Source organism: Pelophylax lessonae (assembly GCF_965119305.1).
Source record: "Pelophylax lessonae genome assembly, chromosome: 1".
In the NCBI taxonomy this organism is placed as follows: Eukaryota; Metazoa; Chordata; class Amphibia; order Anura; family Ranidae; genus Pelophylax; species Pelophylax lessonae.
The window spans coordinates 601,100,812-601,126,851 of record NC_138768.1 but is presented as its reverse complement, the minus strand read 5'-3'; the positions used below and the strand labels follow the sequence as shown (position 1 = coordinate 601,126,851).

Here is a 26,040-nt window from a genome sequence, read left to right as displayed (position 1 = left end):
TCAAATCTGGCATGTTCGTGTTCCCTGAGGACCGGAGTTGAGAAACTGCTCTAGAGGAGATCCGCATGGAGAAATGGGCCAAAATACCAGCAACAGTGTGTGAAGACTTATTGAAAACTTTTGACCTCTGTCATTGCCAACAAAGGGCATATTAAAAAGTATTGATGAACTTTTGTTATTGACCAAATACTTATTTTCCACCATAATTTGCAATCTTCTGGATTTTTTTTTCTTATTTTGTCTCATAATAAAGTATACCTATGATGAAAATTACAGGCCTTTCTCATCTTTAAGTTGGAGAACTTGCACAATTGGTGGCTGACTAAATACTTTTTTGCCCAAATGTGTGTTTTTTAATCTTTCAGCTTCCTGTCTTATGATATTGCTCTAGGTCGGTTGCGCCAGTCTCTTGTTTTTTGTTTACATTATATTGTAGTGTTTGCGTTCTATACAACAATATATCCCAGGCCATGGTGCAGAAGGCAGCCAGGACATTCCCATGATCCGCAGCATATTCTATGTGCAGTGTTTTTGGGTGTTTCAGCATATCATTTGCTATCACTCAGGCCAATACCTGGTTTGGGTTCTGACACTATATTCAAATGTAGTCAATATGTCTTTTTTTTTTTTTTTCCTTACGTCCTCTGACAGTCGCCGCCCACTCATACAGTCTTCACTTATGGGTATTGTCCTTATCCATAGGGGTAAACTAGGCAAAAGATTTTTGTTAAAATCATACATAAAAGCATTTGCATGTACACACCTATGTCCAAGGTCTGGCGGCTCAGTCGGTTTGCCAGTTCTCCACACCCGGAAAGTGAACTGCCGAAAGTGCGAGACCCGCGTCTCGGCACATGACAGAATCTCGGCCACTTCCTTGGCCGCCCGGGAAACTCCTGGTGCCCCTTTGGTGATTGATGCATGCCACCGCAGTGGCATTGTCCGTCTGCACACGCACAGGGCCGTCCTGCAGACGACCCGACCAATGCAACAAACGTAGGTCAATCGCTCTTAATTCCAACACATTTAACGGCAGAGAGGATACCTCTTCCGACCAAGTGCCCTGGGCAGACAAAGTGCCCAGAATACCGCCCCAGCCTGACAGGCTGGCATCCGTGGCGATCACCGTCCATGGAATTGTGCAAATGGTATCGCCTCGAAGGCTGACACCATCAACCCCAGGACCTGCATGCAGATCCTGAGTGATGAGGAATGTTGTCCCCAAAGGACCCGAGCTGAGAAAGCTGCTAGCATGAGGGTATGGTCCAGAGTGACAGCCCCCTGTGGGTGTGTACATGCAAATGCTTATGTATGATTTTAACAAAAATCTTTTTGCCTAGTTTACCCCTATGGATAAGGACAATACCCATAAGTGAAGACTGTATGAGTGGGCGCGACTGTCAGAGGACTCAGAGAAAATAATTTTACGGTAAGTTCTTACAAAAATTCTGTTTTTTCATGACTCCTGAGCAGAAGTGAATAATGGGGCCCTTTTCACACTTGTGCGGCTAGTCCTGTAATTTGGGACTGCAAGTCGCATGACGGGTCGTACTCTATTTCTAATGAGTACTGTTCATATCTGTGCGACTTAGTCCCTGCACTACTTTGGGCCAACATTGATGCGTGAGCTCTAAAGACCTCAAGGCTGTTGAGCCATCAAGTGGCGGGCATTGTGGCTCACATCGTATGTGCAGTCGCTATGGCTTTTGCGGATCGGACTGAAGCAGCCTCTTTGGGAACATCGCAGTAGATGTGTTCAGCCAAAGCTGGGTTACCCATCTGTTAAGCATACCCTCCTACTGCCTTTAATACCATGGTCAGTAAAAAAGGTCAAGGAAGAAAAGGCTACAGTCATACCTATTGCACCCCATTGGCCTCAGAGACCATGGTTCAGTCACAAAAAAAAAAAAAAAATAGCCTCATCTGGCAGTTCCAGATATGCCGAGCCTCCAGTCTTAAGGTGCAGTCAACCACCCAAACCGCAAGGTCTGTAGCAGAGTGACACCATCCTAGCCAGAAGAAAACCTGTGACTAGAGCCATCTATGACCAAGGGAGGAAAAAGCTTGTCTTCTGGTATAAGAGTAAGAGAAACCCCCGACAAAAACTACTCCTGCAATCCTGGATTTCCTACTGGAAGAAGCGGATAAAGGGATTTCCCTCAACATGTTAAAGGTTCAAGTGGCAGCCCTATCTTCCCACCTGGACCTTAGGCTGGCAGAAGACATGCTCATTAAAAGATTCCTTCTCTTTGAAAAAAGCCAGACCCATTAAGATCTGCAGAACTCTGACATGGGGCCTCTCCACAGTACTGAATGGATTCCTCTCTGCACCCTTTGAACCATTAGAGGAATGTTCGGATAAGTACATTACACTAAAAAACGTGCTCTTGGTGACACTCGTCGGCAAGAGGAGTCCGCAAAATACAAGCTCTATCCATGATGGAACCGCACTGTTTAATTCTCACTCTAGACCAAGCCTGCCTACCAAAAGTCTGTTTGACTTTTCACAGAACTCGGAAGGTGGTTATTTCCTCCCTTCCAAACTCGATGGCTAGCAGAGGAAAATGTCACTCACAACAAGCTGGTTCTAAGGAACATCCTGATAACTTTGAGAGAACTAAAGGTTAGTGAAAAACAACCACACTATTCAGTCTCCATGCAGGAGTCAACAAGGCGAACCAGCCTCGATACTAAGATGTATAAAACTTGTTATTCAGACAGCCTACCAGGCTCTAAACCTTGCCTTCCAAGCAGAGTCACGGCCTACTCAACCGGGGCTGAGGCATCAACCGCTGAAATATCCGGGGCATCACCAGAGCAGACCTGCAGGGCAGCGGCGTGGTCGAGCTTCAAGGCCTTTGCAAGGCGTGACCGCATTGGCCAGCTGTCCAGTCAGGACCAGATGGTTGGTCAAAAGGTGCTCCAGACTTTATCCCCTCATTTATAGTATTGCTTGCTACATCCTCTCAGATGCTGCCCTGGAAGACGATTAAACAGTTGGGTACCTGGTAACTTTTTCTAAGAAGTTTTCCAGGGCAGCACTCGTTCCCACCCTAAACAATGGGAAAAGGGTTTCTGAGGATTCATTAGCTGAGGGTTCCTTCGGTGTTTTAATATTACTGAGGCAGAAGGTATGACTGAAGTTTTTATAATGGTGGACGATTGTGTTTGTTTCAGGTGGGAGGAGCATAATATCTCTGATGCAGTCCTGGAAGACTTTAGAAAGTGTTACCAGGTACCTAACTTTTTTTTTTTTCAATGTGAACTAAAATCAACAGCTGGACTAGGCGAAGTACTATGGTCTGGCCTGCAAACGTGGTTTTCTCCACGCTAGGTTGGCTGCGGCATAGCCTCACTGAACAGGGGCTGGCCGGCGAGTGATGCACCTCGCAAGGTTGCATAGCACTGGTCACAATCAGTCGCAGCGTACCTTGGGGCGCGGCACCCCCATTCCCAGATGGCGCAGTGGACTGCTGGGAGTGGTGCCTGCTTAGTGCCATGGTGTGGTGAATAGTGTCCCCCCTCCTTTGGGAATTGCTGGGGTGGTTGTGGGCCCTCCCTGGGGATTATAGGCCCCCCTCTCTGTCCTTCTTTCCCCTCACATCCCCCCCCCACTCCCTAGCAGGGTTTGCTTGCGTCGGTAGCTCTCACCTGCCTCCCCCCCCCCTTCGCTCCCCTTTGGGGGGGGAACAGGTGTTTTCGGGTAGGTGGGCTTCACTGGTGCTGAGCTGGAGAGTAGTGGGTGTGTCACTGGCGGCCCTCCTTTGGGAGTGCCTGTACCTTTGATGCTGCAGGGGGGGGAGGTTTCCTCCTGGGGGATTCTTACCCTGGGGTCCGGCGCAGGGCTGCCATTTTGCCATGGGTTATGTTCACTGGCTTCGGCGGCGGTTTGTGTAGTCCAGCGGCAATGTTTTGAGTTTCCCATTAAAAATGGCGTTAGCCATTTTCTTGTAGTCCGAGTGCGGTGATGTACTGCGGGGGGCCTCTAGTGTCAGTGTCAGCGCTTCCGCTTTCTTTTTGATCGCAGTGTGACAGGCTGTTTTGGCACTCTTCAGTTCTGGGGTGGTGAGTTCTAGTGGGTATACGATCCTTCCTCTGCTACATACAGCGCTGCGGGTGCGCTGATTCTTGTGGTGCTCCAGCGGTGTCCAAGGAAGATTTTCTCTTTGCAGAAAAAAATAACTTTTTGTGCTCAGTTCTGATTAACCATGGAGCATGTTTCACTACCTGACCCACTCAAAGCTGTGGGACCCTCTGGGTCTCAGTGTGCCCTGGCAACCATGACAGCGGCCCTGCAATCACTTGTAGCGAAGGTTGCTATGGCCCTACAAAGGCGGCCTAGCAAGAAGCGCCCCCCCGCTGTCGCCTGTTTTCTCTGCCTCCTCATTCTGAGGTGGATTTGGCCACCGTGGACGAAAGTCAGCCCACTGGGTCTGCATCCAAGCACCCTGAGTGCTCGAACAGTGAGGACTAATCTTCCCCTGCCACGCATTAAAAGGCGCTGGTGGAGGCTTTTATTATGTCAGTGCGCGAAACCTTAAAGTGGGAGGACTCGGCTGATGTGGAGTCGGTGACGCCGGTGCAGTTTGGCACCCGCAAATCTTCCAAGGTGACAAAGGTGTTCCTCTTTCCTGCCTGTTTTGACGAGAATGTAACTAGTCAGTGGGGTTCCCCGAAACACATGGTTGGAATACCGAAGTGTTTTGCTAGGAGATATCCCTTTAAGGAGTCTCTCCTGAAGAAACAGTTCCACTGTCGGTTTACTCAGGATTCCAGGCTAAATAAGGCCACAATTTTGCCGGTGGAGGATTCTCCATCGTTTAGGGTACTGTGGACAAGAGAGCTGAGGTTCTGGTCTGTTAATTTTTCACTGTAGAAGGTTCATTGTTGAGGCCAGTGTTTTCGATCACCTTGATATACCAGACCTTAACGGAATTTTACACCAGGATCTGGAAGGGGGTCAACACCCTCCTGAACTGGCAGATCAGTTGATCCAGGGGTTAGTGCATTTGGGATGCATCTTTGGATGCGTTTCCCCCCCCCCCCCTGGCCGGCAGGGTATCTGTGACAGCGTTGATTCTTCGCTGCATAATATGGTTGAAGTACTGGTCGGCCGACCAGGCTTCTAAAAAGATGCTGGCTGATCTTTTTGTAGGTGACAGTTTGGTGCCTCCATGGAAGAGATCATTAAGGGCCTTAGGGGAGGTAAGAGTACATTACAGCAGGTTGCTTGGGGCAAGGTACCTCGTAAATTTGGACATTTTTTTTTTTTTCCGGCTCCCAAGCGGCCCTTTAGCCTGTCTGGATCTCAGGGAAAGGGTTAGAGATCCACTTTGCGGGAGGCTCAGACCGTGGAATGGTAAGTCGAAAAGCGGGCACTACTGGGTCCTCAGACAAGCCTTCCCCAGCCTGAAGGGGCAAACTCACACGCATCTGGAGTAGGTGGACCTTGTTCGTTCAGGACAAATGGGTCCACGAGTTGGTTTGGTTTCAAGATAGAGTTTCGGTCCTTGTCTTCCAACTTATGCTCGTCTCACAAGCTGCTACAGGGCCTCTATGGGGCAGTGAAGGACCTGTTAACACAAGGGGTCATTGTGCAAGGTTCCAGAGTCTGAATATTTTCAAGGTTTTTCAAATCTGTTTACAGTTCCCGGAAAGGCAAGGTTCGTCTGATCTTGGACCTCAAGGCTCTGAAACCGTTTTTTGCGGGTTCAGAAATTTCGGATGGCGTCCATCCCATCCGCATGGTAGTAGCGTTCCTTCATCAAGGGGAACTTCTGGCTTCTATCGATCTATTGATCTCAAGGACGCTTACCTTCAAAATCCAATATATGTATGGAATCAACATTTTCTTTGTTTTGCCGTGGGCAAGGAGCAGTATCAGTTTGTGGCGTTACCTTTTGGTCTCACCTCAGCTCCTTCGGTGTTCAAAGGTTTTGGCCCCAGTGCTGGCCTTGCTATGGCAGAAGGGGATCGCGATACTGGGTTGCCTGGGCAATCTGCTTCTGCGTTCAGAGTTGTCTTTGGTTCTAGAAGCCGATTTGGACATTACTGTTCAAACTCTTCAGGAGTTCGGATGAACACTGAGTTTTCAGAAATCTGCTTTGACTCCGTCCACCCTTGTCAGTGCAAATTAATATCTGCTGGTTCAGTTTCAACTGATGGCCTATAAAATTGTCTTATTACCAAGGTGCCACAAAAAAAAAAACCTTTCCTAATGGTTAAAAAGGTAAAGAGCTTTCAAGACCTTTGCAACCTTATTGTTAATATTGATATTGGTTACAGAAGGATTTCTAAACGTCTGAATGTTCCAGTGAGTTGTTTTGGGTGCTATAATCAGGAAGCAGAACATTTCACCATAAACTGGCCATCACCAGGTGCTCCTCATAAGATTTCGGACATAGGAGTGAAAATCATCAGGGGTTGTCCAAGAGCCAAGGACCACTTGTGGATCGCTTCAGAAAGACCTGCAGTTAGTAGTTGCATTTGTAAAGTAATGCACTCAACCTCCATGGCATGTATGCACACTTACCATGCTAGACTTCTTTACTGAAGAAAAAGCATATTAAAGCTCAAATTAAGTTTGTTGCACAACAATTAGACAAGCCTGTGAAATACTGGGAAAATAGTCTGGTCAGATGAGACCAAAATTGAACTCTTTGGATGCCAAAATTGAACTCTTTGGATGCCAAAATACTCACCATGTTTGGAGGTCAAATGGCACTGCACATCAACCGTGGATTGGAGGTGGGAACAATATGGTGTTGGGCTTTTTTTTCACCATACAGTACTGGCAAGCTTCATATTGAAAGGATGAATGGAAAAATGTACCAAGACATTCTTGATTAAAAATCTCACCTTCATCCTGGTAGATGGCAGCAAACAAGGGTGGATATTTCAGAAAGACCATGATCCCAAATATAAAGCCAAGGTAACTGTCAATTAGTTTCAAAGAGGAAAAAAAGCGAAACAACAAGCTGCTAGAACTGCACAGCCAATCGCCTGACTAGAATCCAATAAATCTGGGAAAGGACTAAAGACCAGAGTTCAGAGGGCCCACCTTTAAGATTTGAAGACTGTGGAGGAATGAGCTAAAATCACACCGGAGCTATGCATGCTATTAGTTTCTCCATACAGGAGGTGTCTTGAAGCACAAGGTTTTGTACAAAGTATTACACTTCAGTTAGTGTGCAATACTTTTTTCTTTTTTGTTCATTGAATGACACAGCTCCTGATATTACCATTGGGTTATACTGCCCCTAGTAGGACACTAGGCAGAAAGTCTGGCTACGCCTATGGGCAGTCCCAGGGGGTTTACGCCCCCTCTGCTATAGGTACTTGTTTTTTTTTTTTCCTGCCTAATCAGTAGTTGGCTGCCGTGGACGTGGGTCACCCTGCATGGGTGTGTGACCACGCACCCTGAATCCTCAGTGAGAATTCCCCCACTTCTGCAACTCCGCACAAAAAGGCGCTGGGGGGCGCACTGATTGTATCTGTGCGTGAGACCTTAGAGATGTATGGGGATTTTTTTTTCTACTTAGGTGGATGCCGCATCGGTCTGATTCTGCATCTGTCCCCCTGTACCTCTTAACACTGAGAACCGAGCAATCACTCGGTTCTCGCAGCTCCCCGAGCAGAGAGCTGTTCTGCCCCCTCCTCGCTCATGTGGGAGCAGGAGCGGCCGGCTCAGCCTCTTAGCTTGCGTAGCCAGATGCCGGTTCAGGCATGTGGGCAGATCCTGACTCAATGGTTGTGATGACACATGAGCCTGGACTGACCAGCAGAGAGCGGACTTCAGACCGCTGTGCTCTGAAAATGGGTCGCAGGAGTGTAAAACTAACTGCACTCCTGTGAGCCATAGAATTACAGCCAATCAAGCTTTGGCTGTACCTCCTTTATTAAAAAAAAAAATTTCTCCATTACAGCATGTTTACCTAAAGTCTTGTCAGTAAATTGTTTTTTCCTCCTCTCTGTAAAATGGTGAGACCAAATCCTATGGTTTGGAAACCTTTCCACAGTGCAATTTCTGTTAAGCAAAGTTGCAATTTGCATATATTGTGAGAGATTCTTTTGCGAAGGCTACAAAGATGACCAAACCCATTCTGGCATAACAAAGATGCCCTAAAGACAAATACTTTATTGAAATAAATGGACCATAATGCAAGTAGCTTTTTTCCCTCCAGAAACATTCTACTGCTTTTTGAATCCTCAAAGTTTCTTCAGCAACATCATTAAGTAAGGAAGCGTTAGAAACCACGGCCTCCCGAAAATGCACAATCCCTTCATTTTACAGATGAAATCATACCTGAAAATCGGGAGACAATTGATCACCCTCTTATGGTTGTGGATCAGCATTATCAGGAACTAAAAATACATATTGGCAGGAAGCTTTTGCAATGAGTAAAAGGGAGTGGTTACTTGTGCTTTTATTTCAAGCATAATTGTTTTTATCTACACTGCATTTCCTGTTCCAAAGTAACAAAATACCTTTCAATTTGTAAAACTACACACTGAATTTCCTAAATTTTTTCCAAAAATGTCACCCCCCCCCCCCCAAAGCCCCCAATAAAACGGGGAAAAAATTATCATGGCTTTAGAATTTCCAGAAATGTCATCTCTACACTCGGGTCTCTTTGTGGAGTGGGCAAATCGGTCTGTGTTGCAACCATGTGCCATGCAATTGTAAAGGGCTTGTGGTATTTTTTTTTTTTCTTCTCTTCAATGTAAAATCATCCTTGATCGACCAGGGGAAAAAAAAAGGCTTTCAGGTGGTGGCAATATTGCCTCCTGAATGTCTAAGGTGGCTCTAAATCTCCCCTGAAAAAGTAATGCACTGCAGATTGCTTTGGATAGGTGACAGCCTCTACCATCCCTATGTGGAAAAGGGCCTTCTTAATATGTTGTGAATAAATATAAATAATCCATCTTCATTATCTTCACTGTTTTGTCTTGTTGGGTTGTCTGTTTTTTATATTGACCGTTTAATTAAAACTTGGTCTTTTGTTTTTCTTAGGAACTGAATGATTTGGCTCGTGATCCTCCAGCACAATGTTCTGCAGGCCCGGTTGGAGATGACAGTAAGCTTTTGTTTCCTGAAAAACCTAGGCATATGTACGGATTGCTAGATGCAAAAATGGAACCAAACTGGTTCAGGCAGGGAACAAGTGATCTGGATGGCTGTAGTGACACCCGACCTATTTGTGTGAGCCTAAAATCACAGTCAATGCTTCATTCTAGGCTCTTTTTGTCCCTCCTGCAGACCTAGAAATGGAATGGCAGGGGTGTGTGGCTAAATGGAAGGGAGGTTGGATAAAAGCCATTCCCTCATCCCACCTTTGGTGAATGAAGCTGCAAAAATGAGGATTTCAGCACTTCAGGTTTTGGGCTGTCATTCCTCCTGTTACTGTGGTCAGAGAAGAGGCTGGTGCAACATGAACTGTTTCATCAGCTTCAGTGATTCATAGGTGACCTTAAGGGTCTAATTTGACCTGTCGCTTCCATTTTACCATCTTGCAGATGGCTTGTTGGCTTCCTATGTGAAAGCAGTAACATTAAGTGTAAAATATTTTAAAAATGAAATTCACTTCAGCTTTTCTTCCCCAAAACATATGCATTGTGCATGTAAATGAATCCAGACCCCACTAGTAGTTTTTATAACTTGCCTCTAGTCAGAAGGTTTCTGTGTTACTACTCCTCCTGGCTGACTTCCTGTTTCCTTCCTTTGCCAGTCCTGATACTTAATGTCTCCTAATCCTTTGAGCATCTGTAGTTTAAGGAGTTCTGGGAGTTGATGTGGTTGGGTCCTAGGGTTACTGTTGGTTGGTTCTTCATGCGGGTGGGGAAAGTTGTGAATGTGTCATACCTCCTGTGTCATTCCTGTCTTGTAGCAACCCAAAAAATGGTCCACTGCAAGACTACAGAGGAAGGGCTATTTCAGGTTATTATGAAGGTTTCTTTTATATGTAAATGAATCCCTTCAGAGAACAGGGCTCTTGGATGAGAGTGGCGGGGACTCTCCCTGTTCACACTGGTCGGCGTATTAAACCACTTGACCGGAAGGTTTTACCCCCTTAACAACCAGGCCATTTTTAGCGATATGGCACTGCGTTTAACCTACAGTTGCGCTGTCGTGTGACGCTGTAACCAAATAAAATTGATGTCCTTTTTTTCCCCTCAAATAGAGCTTTCTTTTGGTGGGATTTGATCACCTCTGCAGATTTTTTTTGTACTAGAAACCAAAACAAAAAACAGACCATTTTGGGGGAAAAAAATATATAAAACTTATCCAATAAAAAAGTAAATTTAATTTCATTGAAGTTCATTGATGGACGCAGTTCCTGATGCATATCAGTGGGGTTATACTGCCCTCTACAGGAGTAGGACACTAGACAGAAAAAATTCTGGCTACGCCTATGGGCAAGTCTGTCTAGCTAATCTGTCTAGTCAGGACCTAGTTTCCTGCTGGTATCTCTGGTCCTGGCAAAGTTTATGCCTGTGAGATTTACAGGCAACTTTGCCGGATCTGGGTGATGGGTTGTGTCTGTCTATCTCCTGGGCCCACCTGCCAATCGATCCTGTTGTGGCGTCTGGGGGCTCCCCACGAGGGTCCTCAGCTGCTCTGCAGGCCGCCATTTTCTTTTAGCCTCGTGCTGAGATCAGCTGCCATCTTGGTACACCCAGCTTGGCCATTTTGTGGTGGTTTTTCTGATAGGACTCCGAATGGGAGTTCCTGGAGGCATTTTTCTGTGAGTGGAGTCCCTCCCTATACCCTGGTCGGTTTCACAGCTCATTACCTTTTGGATCGCGCTTGCTTCTGACACGTGCAGACATTCTGGGTCTTCTGCTGCATCTTGGTACAGTGAGTCTGGGGCTCTCTGCGCTGGGGGTCTCTAGCACGATTGCCTGACCTCCACGGGGCGCTGCAGTGCAGTGGAACTTTTTTAAGAAATGTTTTTTTTCCCCCTGTCACTTTTTGCTGACATGTGCAATATGGCCCCTACAGATCATATGCCCCCACCTGACCCCCTTGGGGAGGCCGCAGGGCCCTCCGGAACCCAGCTGTCTACAGATGCAATTTCGGCAGTCCTGTAAGCGTTTGTGTCCCGGGTGGAGGTGGTCTTTAAAGGGTGAGGCGCTAAGAAATGCTCTCTGCCTACCCCTGCCTCGGCATGTGGTCTGCTCAAGGAGTCTGGGCCCTGCAAGAATCCAGGTTACCGATCAATGTGCTGGAGCGGAGAGTGATCCAGCTTTGCCTAGTACACTGGACCGAACACCTACAAGGTTATCCAGTGCGCATTCAATCGGATAATGCCACGGCTGTGGCTTGTCAATCACCAAGGGGGCACCAAAAGTGCCCCTGCAGCTTTGGAAGTGGCAGGCATCCTTCATTTAGTGGAACTTTGCTCCAGCTCTCTCCGCTGTTCACATTCCAGGAGTGTAAAATTGGCAGGTGGATTACCTGTAGACAAGCTTTCGATGCGGGGGAATGGTCCCTCCATCCGGAGGTGTGCCAGCAGTTGTGCCTTCGTTGGGACACTCCAGATGTAGATCTGTGTGCGTCTTGGGTCAACAGAAAAGTACAGAGGTTTGTGGCCCGCTCCGGGACCCTCTGGCGGATGCCGCAGATGTGCTGGTGGCCCCGTGGGGTCAGTATCAGCTGATGTATGCTTTTCCTCCTCAAGTTGCTGTCAAGGCTTCTTCGCAGGATCGAGGCGGAAGGGATTCAGGTCATTCTTGTGGCTCTGGACTGGCCTCGCCGAGCTTAGTATACTGACCTGGTCGGACTAGTTGCAGACACTCCTTGGAGACTTCCTCTCGGGGAGGATCTGTTGTCTCAAGGGCTAATCTTCCATCCTGCTTTACGGTCGCTGGCTTTGATGGCTTGGCTGTTGAAAGCCAGGTGCTGGAGGACAGGGGTTTGTCTGCTTCAGTGATTCCTACTCTGCTTAGAGCGAGAAAAGCAACTTCTAGGAAGACTTATCATCCTACGTGGAAGTCTTGTATGGCGTGGTGTGAGTCTCTTGGTATTCCCCCTCGCTTTTACTCGGTGGCTCGGATCTTGGCTTTCCTTCAACGTGAAGTTGATCAAAAGCTGGCCTTCGAGTACTGTCAAGGGTCAGGTTTCGACCTTGAAAATTTTCTTCCAAAGGCTATTGCCCACCCATTCCCTGGTGCGCAACTTCATCCAGGGGGTGTGACATTTGGCACATCTGATGTGACATCCGTTGCCACCTTGGGACCTTCATTTGGTGCTGTCTGTTTTCCAGAAACCTCCCTTCTAAAGTATACTGGAGATTCCCCTGCTTGCCTTTTTTCCAGAAGGTGGCCTTTTTGGGGGCTATCACTTCTGGGTGTCAGAACTGTCCTTCCTTCCAAAGGTAGTTTCCAGTTTTCACTTAAATGAAGACATTGTTACCCTCTGTGTCCTAAGCCAAAACATCCTAAGCAGTATGATACCAAAAAAACTATCAGCGCAAACCAAAATATAACACAAAATTAATGTGTGTGAATATAGTGTGGAAAAATATATATCCTCAGGTGTGTAAATACTAATCCGGCAGCAGACACCAATCGTGTTCACAAATCACAAACCATACAAATAATACAAAAATGTGCTGCGCCAGAAATCACACAAAATAAAACAGTGATAATATGTGATAATAATAGATGAAAAACAGTTCATAAGGCACATAATCGTGCTAGTGCTCCAATCAAAGAAATCTCCAAAAGTCCCAGTGTTCAACTGAAATGTGATCCAATCGTGATAAACAACGAATATTGTGAGCACCGTTTAGTGAATCCCTCCACCAGACAGATAAGCCTCTCACCTTCCCATCAGACCCAAATGGGCCAGCAATCACATAACATGGATAATGGATTTCCAGGAAAGGGCCTCTCTACTGTGTAGCTCCAGGGATTCCAAGATATATGTGGGGATAAGAATGGGACAAAATCTAGTGCTCTCTGTATATATATATATAAATCAGCTTTATTGAAGAGAATAAACAAACTCACATTTGCAGGGCACTCAGCCGTGCCTGCTTTGCTGACATGTAGTGTAGATAGTGCTCCGGAGAAACGATCTGCGTCGGCCACGCACGCTCCGCCCCCCCTATACGCGTTACGTCGAGCGTGATGCTCCTTTGACTTCCTCGGTAGGGGTCAGTCAAAGGAGGAAGTCAAAGGAGGAAGACCGAGGAAGTCAAAGGAGCATCACGCTCGACGTAACGCGTATAGGGGGGGCGGAGCGTGCGTGGCCGACGCAGATCGTTTCTCCGGAGCACTATCTACACTACATGTCAGCAAAGCAGGCACGGCTGAGTGCCCTGCAAATGTGAGTTTGTTTATTCTCTTCAATAAAGCTGATTTATATATATATATACAGAGAGCACTAGATTTTGTCCCATTCTTATCCCCACATATATCTTGGAATCCCTGGAGCTACACAGTAGAGAGGCCCTTTCCTGGAAATCCATTATCCATGTTATGTGATTGCTGGCCCATTTGGGTCTGATGGGAAGGTGAGAGGCTTATCTGTCTGGTGGAGGGATTCACTAAACGGTGCTCACAATATTCGTTGTTTATCACGATTGGATCACATTTCAGTTGAACACTGGGACTTTTGGAGATTTCTTTGATTGGAGCACTAGCACGATTATGTGCCTTATGAACTGTTTTTCATCTATTATTATCACATATTATCACTGTTTTATTTTGTGTGATTTCTGGCGCAGCACATCCTAAGCAGTATGCACTGCATACTCTGGATGTGGTTAGGGCAATCGGGGTGTACTTGGCGACTACTGAGTCTTTTCGGAAGTCAGATTTGTTGTTGGTACTCACTAAGAAAGGGCTGCCTGCGTCTGCAGCGACTATTTCCAGATGGTTAAGACAGACGGTGGTGCAGGGTTATTCGATTAAGGGTCAGGTTTCTCCTTTTCCTGTTAAGGCGCACTCTACTCGCGTGCTTGGTGCTTCTTGGGCTTTTCGCCATCAGGTATCTGTGCTTCAGGTTTGCAAGGCGGCTACCTGGTCGTCTGTCCACACCTTTAACAAATTTTAAAAGGTGGATGTGCTGGCATCTGCAGATGCCTCTTTTTGCCGCAAAGTTTTGCTGGCTGCTATTTTAAGGGGGTTCTTAGTCTCCCTTGAGGGTGTTTACTGTGTTTCAGGTGGACCTCATCTTGTTCTGATGAGTCCTATGTTGCCTGGTTGGCTATGTTTAGCCTTGGGGACTTGTTCTTTTTTGCTGTTCCCACCCCTCATTTTATGGCACTGCTTCGGGACGTCCCTACTGATATGCATCAAGAACTGCGTCCGTCAATGTACAATAGAGAACTGGATTTTTGACTTGCCGTAAAATTCTTAAGTTCATTGATGAACGCAGTACCCGCCATCTATTTTGGGTTGGTATTACTACTTTGGCACTGCTTTGATTTTTTTTTTCTGTCTAGTGTCCTCCTGTGGGGGGCAGTATAACCCTACTGATATGCACCAGGGACTGTCTGTCAATGAACTTAAGAGAAAAGGATTTTAATGAACTTGAGAGAAGGATTTTACAGTAAGTCAAAAATCCAGTTTTCTTCGTTTTTAGGCCAATATGTATTCTGCTACATATTTGTGGTTAAAAAAAAAAAAAAAAATTCCAATAAGCGTATTTTGATTGGTTTGCGCACTTCCTTCTATAGGATCTGTTTTTTTTTTTTTTTTTTTTTTTCTGCCTAGTCAGGAGTAAGGACCTAGCTCTTTGCTGGGATTTATGGTCCTAGCATTTTCATTTTTAAACTGTAATTTTCTTTCTACAATCAAGCCTGTTCAAGTGAGAACTACAATCAACTGCCAGACTGGGTGACGCACTGGATATCTTAGATCCTTGCGGTCTCCCCAGTCTGGCCAGCGAGCGCATGCAGACCGCAGCTCCGCGCTAGGTCGGCCACAAAATGGCCCCACTGGATGGTGGCTGACAGGCAACAAACACCTTGCGAGGACGCACATGACCGGGTCGCGGCATGAGTCGCAGCATACCTCTGGCCCGCACCGGAGTGGTGCCTGCCTCGACAAGATTGTTGCTAGTCAGTGGGGTTCCCCGAAACACATTGTTGGGGTACCTAAGCGTTTCACTTGGAGGTATCCTTTTTGAGGAGTCCCTCTTAAAGAAACTTGACAGTCCCGCTGGTGGTGGGTTTCCAGATTAAATAAGGTCATTGTGCTACTAGTGGAGGACGCTCCATTACATTATTTAAAGACCCTGTAGACATCTTTTCACCATAGCAGGTTAAATTTTGAGGCCGGTGTTTGCCATTACCTTTGCTCTCAGACCTTAATGGAGGGGCAAAGCTTCTGTGCCAGGATTTGGAAGGGGGGGGGGGGGGGAGTCTGCCCTGGTGAGGTCTCCTGGGGACCCCCGATGCCTTCAGTCGAACCAAATCTCTCCTACACACCCCCTCAACATGGGCGCCTGCAGCGCCATTACCCAATATGTCTGATTCCACACCCACACAGTGCGCAGCACTGATCATCGCCCCAACTTGTTCCGCCAGCTGGCTCCCTCCTCTCTGTCCTCTGCTGCCCTTCCTACAGCCGCAGGGGGCGGGCCGGGGATTCCCTGCTGTCAGTCAGGAGGAGCGGAGCTGCAGCCCGCGGTGGAGAGAGGAAGCGGGAGTCGGGACATGTGACCTGAGTGGCGGTGGTGAACTTGGAAGATTATCTGAGACTGAGTAGGTCTAATTGTCACTGTCAAACTGCACGGGGGCTTCTTTTGCATGGACTTTTACTTGGACTTTTCATTAGTATTAATGGGGCTGGATTGTCCAGCTATATTTATCTAGCGCTGCCCCATTTCCTTGATTGCTCATCAGTATAGGTTCATGCTGCATTCAAATGTATGATTGTGCATATTTTTCAGTTTTATGGTTTTGTTTGATGAAAGGGCTTTTTGTTTCCATCAGACCTGCTTCTCCTTCCATAACTGGGCATTTACCTGCAGGAAGAGGGCACAGGTGCACCGTCCAGCCCCACTCCCGGCAGCCTGTCAACCTCTGACAGCTAATGATAATAAACTTTTTTTATATTGCCTTTTTAAAGGTGGCGTCTCAAAGCAACTTTACAAGGAATACACATGCATGGGTGTCCACAAGGGGGATTGGGGGCACCCTCGGAATCTCAACGTCCCCATTAATCACTTCTAGACTGCCGGAGGATTTGCCCCCTTAATGACCAGGCCATTCTTTGTGATTCGGCACTGCGTTACTTTAACAGAAAATTGCGCGGCCATGCGACGCAGTATCCAAGTAAAATTGATGTACTTCCCCCCCCCCCCACAAATAGAGCTTTCTTTTGGTAGTAAAAATGAAAAACAAACAAGGGCGCACCGGCTTAGTGTATTATCCTCTTAAAACGTTTTTATTCAAATAAAAGGTATAAAAATACTCAAAACGAGTTCTCGATAAAAGCATACCAAATGGGTAAGTCTTAGTCATCAGCATCAAGATCAAAGGCTGGAACTGTCCCCTGAAGCTGTAGGCTTCTTTTGGTGGCATTTGATCACCTATTTTTTTTTTTTCTCCTTCTCTATAAAAGAGCGACAATTCTGGTAAAAAAAAATTCACTTTTCTGCTATATAACATCATTTTAGGCCAATTTGTATTCTGCTACATATTTTTGGTAAAAAAAAAAAAAAAACCACAAGCGTATTTTGATTGGTTTGCCCAAACCAATCACGTCTACAAACTAGGGGAAAGAGTCATGTCATGTTTTTTTTTTTTTTTTTTTTTTTTTTTTTTTTTTTTTTTTTTTTTAGGGGGATTGCGGCAAACAGATCAGACCCCCTAACTGACTTTTTTTTTTTTTTACACTTTTAGGGGGACCAGTGACATTACTACAGTAATCGGTGCTAGAAACATGCACTGTTACTGTAATAATGCCATTGGCAGGGAAGGGGCTAACAGTGGGTGATCAAGGGGTTAAATGTAAGCCTAGGGAATTATTCTAACTGTATGGGGGTTGAGCTTTTGAAATGATCAGAGACCTGTGACCCTATATAGCAGGATCACAGGCACTCTGTGATCATTCCAGAGAGAATGGTCAGCTGTTGTAAACATTCTTCTCTCTCAGCAGGGAGCTATCACGGGTGGCCGGCGGCAATCTGAGCCACCAGCCCCGTGCATCGTTGTCCCCGCTGATGAGTGGGGGCGGGAGCTCGGCGGCGCGCGCTCGCTTCCTAGCTGCAGGCGCGTGACTGCATAGGTCTACGTCGGTTCGCACAGGAGGGGCTGCTGTGGCAGGCCATCAGAGTCTGTTTAATAATCCTGTGTGCCTGTGTATGTTAAAAAAAAAAAAAAAAAGTTCTTTACCAGTTTTCATAGCACCGCTCACGTGACCCGCCGGCTCTCTCCTCTCCCCATCTGACAGCTGCCTGCGGTGGGCGGGGCTCAGGATTCCCTGCTGACGTCGGGGGAGGAGGAGAGGCCGCGGGTCACACGAGCAGCGCTGTGAAAACTGGTGAATGGCTTATTTTTATAAAACGGACACAAGGGCACACAGGATTATTAAACGGACTGTAGACAGGATATGAAACTTTTTTTTTTTTTTTTTTTTTTTTTAAATCTTTTTTTATTGAGTTTTCAACAGAGAAATTAAAACACAACAAAGACAAACTACGGTGCCAGGGTCCACACTGACCCGAACTACTAGGCATTACAGGCATTAAGGCACGGTACCCACGCAGGGGTCCAAATGGAAAACATTAGCAGCAAAGACATCATAAAAGGCATACACTTCCCTCCCATGAAACCCGACTTCTGCTCAGGGGGCTATCTCGTGACAAGACATGTTGCATAGGCACAAGAGGGCGATACCTCAAATAAGACCGACGCGGGCATCCCCGGCCGCCCTAGGGCGATGGGACGAGGCCCGCGTCAGCCGCTCGCAGCCGTAGAGGGATCAGCGAGCCACTTCTTCCACACCCTGTCATGCTTCTTCGGGCAGCCTCTATGTGTATACGTGTCCTTGTAAAGAGGAAGTACCGAGTTCACCAGTATCTTCCATTGTAGTACCGTGGGTGGTAATCATCGTCGCCAATGCAAAACAATGGATTTCCTGGCATAATAAAGCAAAAGACCCAGCAACGTCCGATCAGCCACCCGGGGCACTAGGTCATCAAGCAAACCCAGGATGCAGATTCTAGGGCTGGGGTCAAGTTTAACCTGAGAAACTTTTTCATTTAATTGAAGCACCCCGGACCAAAAGTCAGAGAGATGGGGGCAGGTCCAGAATATGTGGAAGAAATCTCCCGGAGACTGGCCACACCGCCAGCACTCCGGGGAGTGAGATGCATGCATCTTGTGGAGACGATATGGGGTGAGAGGCTCTATGGACTATCTTAAATTGGATGAGTCTGTCCCTGAGACCAGCATCTTAAAGGGGACCTCCCACACATTAATCCAATCCTCCGAGTCCAAGTCCGGAACATCCCGGGCCCAGCGATCATGGAGGCCAGAGAGTTCTGGAGAGTGGACCCGGAGAAGGTGGGCATACAGAGCCGACACAGCTCGCTCCGAGCAGTCGTGTCGCAGAACCCGTTCCAGGTCCGACTGCACCAGCTGAGCACCACCGGGCGGAAACTGGGCTTTGAAGGCATGAGAGAACTGCAGGTATCTGAACACTAGGGATGGCGGGACATTAAACGTATCGACAAAATGGGACAATAGAGGGAAGGTGAGATCATGCGACACATCCGAGAGTTTCTTGATGTTGAATTTAGTCCACACCACCGGGTCAGGAAGGGAATAGAGATGCGGCAAATCAGGATTGTGCCACAAAGGCGCGTTGGGGGAGACCGCCGTGCCCTGATAACCCTCAACCTGCAGCCCGAGTTTCCAGGCTCGCAGCACCGTGGACATGGATGTAGTGAGCCCGTGCGGGGCCTTGGGGCACCTAAACAGCAAGTGAGTGAGTGCCTCCACAGATCCGAGCACCGCTGCCTCCACCGCAACCGCCGAGTTGTATAGATCAGGATTTAGCCACCAAACGGCCGTGACTAGTTGAGATGCTAGGAAGTATTTGTGGCAATCCGGAAATGCCAGTCCCCCCTGGGAAAGGGGGCGCATAAGGGTGGAAAATTTGTACCTAGGCGGGCGCGACCCCCACAAGAAAGAGGAAAATAGTCTATTTAGTGCCGTGACAAAGGACTTGGGTATCCACTGCGGGGAGTGGCGAAAGAGGTACGTAAATTTAGGCAATACCTTCATCTTCACTAGATTAATGCGACCTAAAAGGGAAAGGGGTAGGTTCTCCCATGCCTTCAATCTTGCCCTAACTGCGTTGACCACCGGGTCCAGATTAAGTGAAATAAAGGTGTCGACATCCCGAGACACCCGCACTCCCAGGTACACCATGTCCTCCACCCATTGCAATTGAACATCCGGCGGTGCCGAGTAGACATATGCCGGTTTTCGGTAATTCGATATATCGCGGTATTGCATAGCCACAGTATTGTTATTGTGGCATTTTTAAAATACCGAGTTTCTCTGCTCCTGGGTCTGACTTGTGAATTGATACATTTCAGTGAGCTGGATGACTCATTCACTCACACAGCTAACGCCTTTCAGCATTAAGGCCTCATGCACACTGGACGTTTTTACAGCTGCTGTTAGCAGCGTCAGACGTTTTTTTTTTTTTGCAGCTGCAGAACGCCCATCCATGTTGTTCTATGGCCTCATGCACACATAGAGCTTTTAGGAGCTCCAAGTGGCATAGGCGTTTTACAGCTCCAAAAAAAACCCAGGAACTGTGGGTTCAGGAGCTCCAGCGTCAAGCTGCAAAAAACGTCTGACGCTGCTAAAGGCTCCATAAGGCTCCATAACGTTGCTTAACGTGCGTTAAGCCACGTTATACGTTTTTTTTCTTCCATTCAAAATCAATGGCTCCCTACGGGAGCCTATTGATTTGAATGGAAGTCACACCGCAGGTCGGATCAGGGTGATCCGACTTGCGGTGCGACCTGCACTGTGAGAATCTTGAGGGGGAACTCCACGCCAAAATGGGGAAAAAACGGCGTGGGGTTCCCCCCCAGGGTTCCAAACCAGGCCCTTCGGGTCTGGTATGGAATTTTAGGGTAGCCCCACGCCGAAAAAACGGCGTGGGGTCCCCCCCAAAATCCATACCAGACCCTTATCCGAGCATGCAGTCCGGCATGCCAGGAAAGGGGAGGGGACGAGCGAGCGGCCCCACCCCCCCCTGGATCATACCAGGCCACACGCCCTCAACATGGGGGGGGTGTGGGTGCTTTGGGGCAGGGGGGGCTCTGCACCCCGCACCTCAAAGCACCTTGCCCCCATGTTGATGAGGACAAGAGCCTCATCCCCACAACCCTGGCCGGTGGTTGTGGGGGTCTGCGGGCAGGGGGCTCATCGGAATCTGGAAGCCCCCTTTAACAAGGGGGCCCCCCCAGATCCCGGACCCCCTCCCTATGTGAATGGGTATGGGGTACACTGTACCCCTACTCATTCACCCCATAAAATGCAGTGTATGGAAATAACGACAGGAGACGTTTTGGAAAATTTATTAAAAATCTTCATCCGGCTCTTGTCCTCTCCGGGGGTCTTCTCCTCTCCGGGGGTCTTCTCCTCTCCGAGGGTCTTCTGCTCTTTTGCTGTCCGCCCTTCTTGTCTTCTCCTCTCCGGGGGTCTTCTGCTGTCTTCTCCTCTCCGAGGGTCTTCTGCTGTCCGCCCTTCTGCTGTCCAATCTTCTTGTCTTCTCCTCTCCGGTCTTCTGCTCTTTTGCTGTCGGCTGTCGGCTGTCCTTCTTCCTCCGGTCCTCCTCCGACGACTTCTCCAGCGATTATGCTGGTCTCTGCAGCTTATTATATAGCCATTAGGGGCGTGGCCGCCAGATGACGTCATCGGGAGACCATGCCCCCTTGTGTCACAGATGACGTCATCTGACACAAAGGGGGCGTGGTCTCCCGATGACGTCATATGGCGGCCACGCCCCTAATGGCTATATAATAAGCTGCAGAGACCAGAGGCCGGCATAATCGCTGGAGACGTCGTCGGAGGAGGACCGGAGGAAGAAGGACAGCCGACAGCAAAAGAGCAGAAGACCGGAGAGGAGAAGACAAGAAGATTGGACAGCAGAAGGGCGGACAGCAGAAGACCCTCGGAGAGGAGAAGACAGCAGAAGACCCCCGGAGAGAAGACAAGAAGGGCGGACAGCAAAAGAGCAGAAGATCCTCGGAGAGAAGACAGCAGAAGACCCCCGGAGAGGAGAAGACAAGAAGGGCGGACAGCAAAAGAGCAGAAGACCCCCGGAGAGGACAAGAGCCGGATGAAGATTTTTAATTTTCCAAAACGTCTCCTGTCGTTATTTCCATACACTGCATTTTATGGGGTGAATGAGTAGGGGTACAGTGTACCCCATACCCATTCACATAGGGAGGGGGTCCGGGATCTGGGGGGGCCCCCTTGTTAAAGGGGGCTTCCAGATTCCGATGAGCCCCCTGCCCGCAGACCCCCACAACCACCGGCCAGGGTTGTGGGGATGAGGCCCTTGTCCTCATCAACATGGGGGCAAGGTGCTTTGAGGTGCGGGGTGCAGAGCCCCCCCTGCCCCAAAGCACCCACACCCCCCCCCATGTTGAGGGCGTGTGGCCTGGTATGATCCAGGGGGGGGTGGGGCCGCTCGCTCGTCCCCTCCCCTTTCCTGGCATGCCGGACTGCATGCTCGGATAAGGGTCTGGTATGGATTTTGGGGGGGACCCAACGCCGTTTTTTCCCCATTTTGGCGTGGAGTTCCCCCTACAAGATTCTCACAGTGCAGGTCGCACCGCAAGTCGGATCACCCTGATCCGACCTGCGGTGTGACTTCCATTCAAATCAATAGGCTCCCGTAGGGAGCCATTGATTTTGAATGGAGGCAGAAAAAACGCTGCTAACAGCTACTGTGGCCAAACGTGCAATAACGTTAGTAGAAAAAGCTACTGAAAGCACGTTTTTACAGCTGCTGTTTCCCGGCGTTATGTAAACAGCTTTGGAGCACGTTTTTATGACGCCCTGTGTGCATGGAGCCTAAGTCTCCCAGTAACTATAAACAAAAATTATTACATTTGTATCTTTTCCTTCCCTCTGCCAGGGAGAAAGGAAGTTTAACCTCTTAGAGCCGGTTCACACTTCTGCGTGTGCCGGGTTCGCATGTCATGTCGGAGCGCACTGCTCCGACATGACATGCGATCAGCTGTGCGGTGCGAGTTTAGCCATACAGTTTGTATGGCTAAATTCGCACCGCACCCGCAGCAAAGACGCACAGGAGGCATTTTTGCTGCCGCATCAGGATCGGATCGCACAGCGGTTCACACTTGTGCGATCCGATCCTGTGCGAACTGCACGATCGCACTGCGATATGCGATCTGACTGGGGGTGTCGTTAAGATTACATTGACACCCCCAGCGGATCGCATATGGCAGTGTGAACTGCCGGGGGTGCGTGTGCGATGCGGGAACAGGCTGCGAATTCGCAGCCTTCCCGCATCGCAATAGTGTGAACCGAGCCTTAAAGACTGGACCTTTTTCTGACACTTGTTGCTTGCAAGTTAAAATCAGTTATTTTTTGCTAGAAAAGTACTTAGAACCCCCAAACATTTTATATATTTTTTTAGCAGAGACCCTACAGAAAAAAATGGCGATTGTTGTAATATTTTGTCACACTGTATTTGCGCAGCAGTCTTTCAAACGCAATTAATAGACTTTAATGAATAAAAAAAAAAACGTAACAGTAAAGTTATCCCAATTTTTTTTTTGTTACACAGAGAATCGTGAGAGAATCGTGATCTTTATTCCAAGCTAACAAATCGTGATTCTCATTTTGGCCAGAATCGTGCAGCTCTAATATATATATATATATATATATATATATATATATATATATATATATATATATATATATATATATATATATATATATATATATATATATATATATATATATATATATATATATATATATATTTATTTATATATATATATATATATATATATATATATATATATATATATATATATATATATATATACACACATACACACACACATACACACACACATACACACACACATATACACACACATATACACACACACACACACACACACACACACACACACACACAACATTATTATATAGCCATCAAGCAGTGTCTGGCCTACCTGGTGATGACTGGTCCTGGCGCTCTGATCCGATGGCCTGGTCTTTAAAGGGGCAAATCCTTGCGATCCAGAAGTGGTTAAACCTGCAGGAGGACCGGTGTTGCGATGTATGCGGGTTGGCGGTTCACATGTATGCGGGTTGGCGGCCCACATTTGCACAGGCATAGCAGCCCATTGATTTGAACGGGCTGCTATGCCCTCATTTTCCACAGAAAAAAGGTGCATACAGCATTTTTTTAAAATTCAGTGGCCTTGAAATCCATCCTGCTTTTGCACCATGCGACTAACCTGCAGTTCCTGCTCTGGCAAGCTTTCTGCATTTTTTGTATACGTGGGCACGGCATTTAAAAACAGTTTGCGTGTGCAGAAACGGCAGGTAAGTCGCATGGTGCAAAAGAAGGATGGATTTCATGGCCACTGCATTTTTTTAAATTCTGCATGCACCTTTTTTCAGCTGAAAACGCAGGCATAGCAGCTCAAGCCCATTCACATCAATGGGCTGCTATGCCTGTGCAAATGTGGGCCCCCAACCCGCATACATGTGAACCAGGCCTGAAGCAATAGTAAAGTCATTAATAGATAAAAACACCGGTCCTCCTGCAGGTTTAACCAATTAATGACTTTACTATTGCTTTAGGCCTGGTTCACATGTATGCGGGTTGGGGGCCCACATTTGCACAGGCATAGCAGCCCATTGATGTGAATGGGCTTGAGCTGCTATGCCTGCGTTTTCAGCTGAAAAAAGGTGCATGCAGAATTTAAAAAAATGCAGTGGCCATGAAATCCATCCTTCTTTTGCACCATGCGACTTACCTGCCGTTGCTGCACACGCAAACTGTTTTTAAATGCCGTGCCCACGTATACAAAAAATGCAGAAAGCTTGCCAGAGCAGGAACTGCAGGTTAGTCGCATGGTGCAAAAGCAGGATGGATTTCAAGGCCACTGAATTTTAAAAAAATGCTGCATGCACCTTTTTTCTGCGGAAAATTAGGGCATAGCAGCCCATTCAAATCAATGGGCTGCTATGCCTGTGCAAATGTGGGCTGCCAACCCCCATACATGTGAACCACCAACCCGCATACATGTGAACCAGGCCTAAAGCAATAGTAAAGTAATTTATAAACACCTCCTTCAGGTTTAACCACTTCTTGACCACAAGGATTTGCCCTCTTAATGACCAGGCCATTGGATCGGAGCCGAGCGCCAGGACCAGTGATCACCAGTTAGGCCAGACACTGCTTGATGACCTATTTTAGGCCTGGTTCACAGAGTCTGTACTGACTGACTATATAATAATGTGCATAAGTGAACCAAAGCCCCTAAATTCAGCAATGAAATTGAAGTGAGGTGGAAATTTAATTATTTAAATGTAATAATAGAATACCGTGATAATACCGTATACCGTGGTAAAACCTTAATCAATTAATCGCAGCATGAAAATCTGATACCGTCACAAGCCTAGTGCCGAGTGCCTGGCCCCCTGGTCAATCGCCAACAGTTGCGACTTAGACCAGTTGACCCTCAACCCGGTCACTCTGGAGAAGATGTCCAGAACGTGCAGCGCCCCCCCCCCCCCCCCCGGAGGGAAGAGTCAGCATCATTCAAGAACAGTAGGAGGTCGTCTGCATACAGGGCTACCCTCTCCTCCAACCCGGCAATCCGCAGGCCCCTGACCTGCGGGGAAATGCGGAGGGCCTCCGCCACCGGCTCCATGGCAATGGCAAACAAGGCCGGAGAGAGGGGGCAGCCCTGTCGTGTGCCCCTAGATAGGTTGAACCTAGAGGACAACTGTCCACCCAAGCGAATAGCCGCCACCGGTGCACTGTAAATGGTTTGTAACCAACGGATGAAGATTAGGGGGAACCCCATTCTCCGGAGAGTCTCCCACAGGAAAGGCCACTCCACCGAGTCAAATGCCTTTTCTATGTCAAGTGAGGCCACTACTCTAGTCCCTACGTTAAGATGTCGTGCTTGTAGGTTGGTATACAGTCTGCGAAGGTTAACATCCGTGGACCTATGAGCCATGAAGCCTGTTTGGTCTTGATCCACTATCGAGGGCAGTAATGGCTGTAGTCTAGTAGCTAGTAGCTTGGTCAGAATTTTCAGGTCATTGTTGAGTAGCGCGATAGGCCTGTAAGAGGCGCAGAGCTTAGGGTCCTTAGGGGGCTTGTAAATGAGGATGATATGTGCTTCCGCCATCGAGGGGGGCAAGGACCCATCCTCGAGGCACCTGGTAAAGGTCACGGCCAGGAGTGGGGCCAGAAGTCCCGAGTGTGTCTTATAAAATTCTATGGGCAGACCGTCCGGGCCTGGGGCCTTGCCACCTGGTATGGACGAAATTATGGCCAAAACCTTGTCAGTCGTGACCGGACGCACCAGCCAACCTCTCTCCCGGTCCGAGAGCCAGCCCAGGGCCACGGGGTCCAGGAGAGAGTGTAAGTCAGTCGGGCTAAAGTCTGGGGGAAGGGTGGTAGTGTAGTGTGCTATAGTAAGATCTAAAGGCTTCCAGTATGTCCACGGGAGAGGTAAGGGCCTCCCCTGTGGGAGAGGTGAGCTCTGGAACCACCGTCTGGGGTAAGTCATGTTGAGAAATCAGCGCCAGAAACCTACCATTCCTGTCCCCCTGTTCGAAAAAGGACTGTCGGGAGTGGTCCCTTTTCTTCGCCTGCAACGTCTCGAAGTTGGCGGTCGAAGGGTCCAGGCCATACGTGGCAGTGACGCCCTCCACCTCCTCCTCCAGACGGGTCAGCGTAGCTGAATGCTGGATCTTAACCGCCTTAATGGTAGACATATAGTGGCTCCTGGTGTAAGCCTTGAAGGCGTCCCAAACCACTCCGGGCGTG

The 26,040-nt window shown here is 48.0% G+C and overlaps 1 protein-coding gene across 2 annotated transcripts in view; it reads left to right on the top strand.

The window, feature by feature from the left end:
* UBE2D3 (ubiquitin conjugating enzyme E2 D3) overlaps positions 1 to 26,040 on the top strand; it is a 140,140-nt gene that overhangs the window by 46,489 nt on the left and 67,611 nt on the right. For both annotated transcript variants that reach the window (XM_082261704.1, XM_082261705.1), the window contains exon 2: positions 9,014 to 9,077. In XM_082261704.1, coding sequence (XP_082117830.1) covers positions 9,014 to 9,077 — 64 coding nt within the window. The remainder of the gene's footprint in view (positions 1 to 9,013; positions 9,078 to 26,040) is intronic.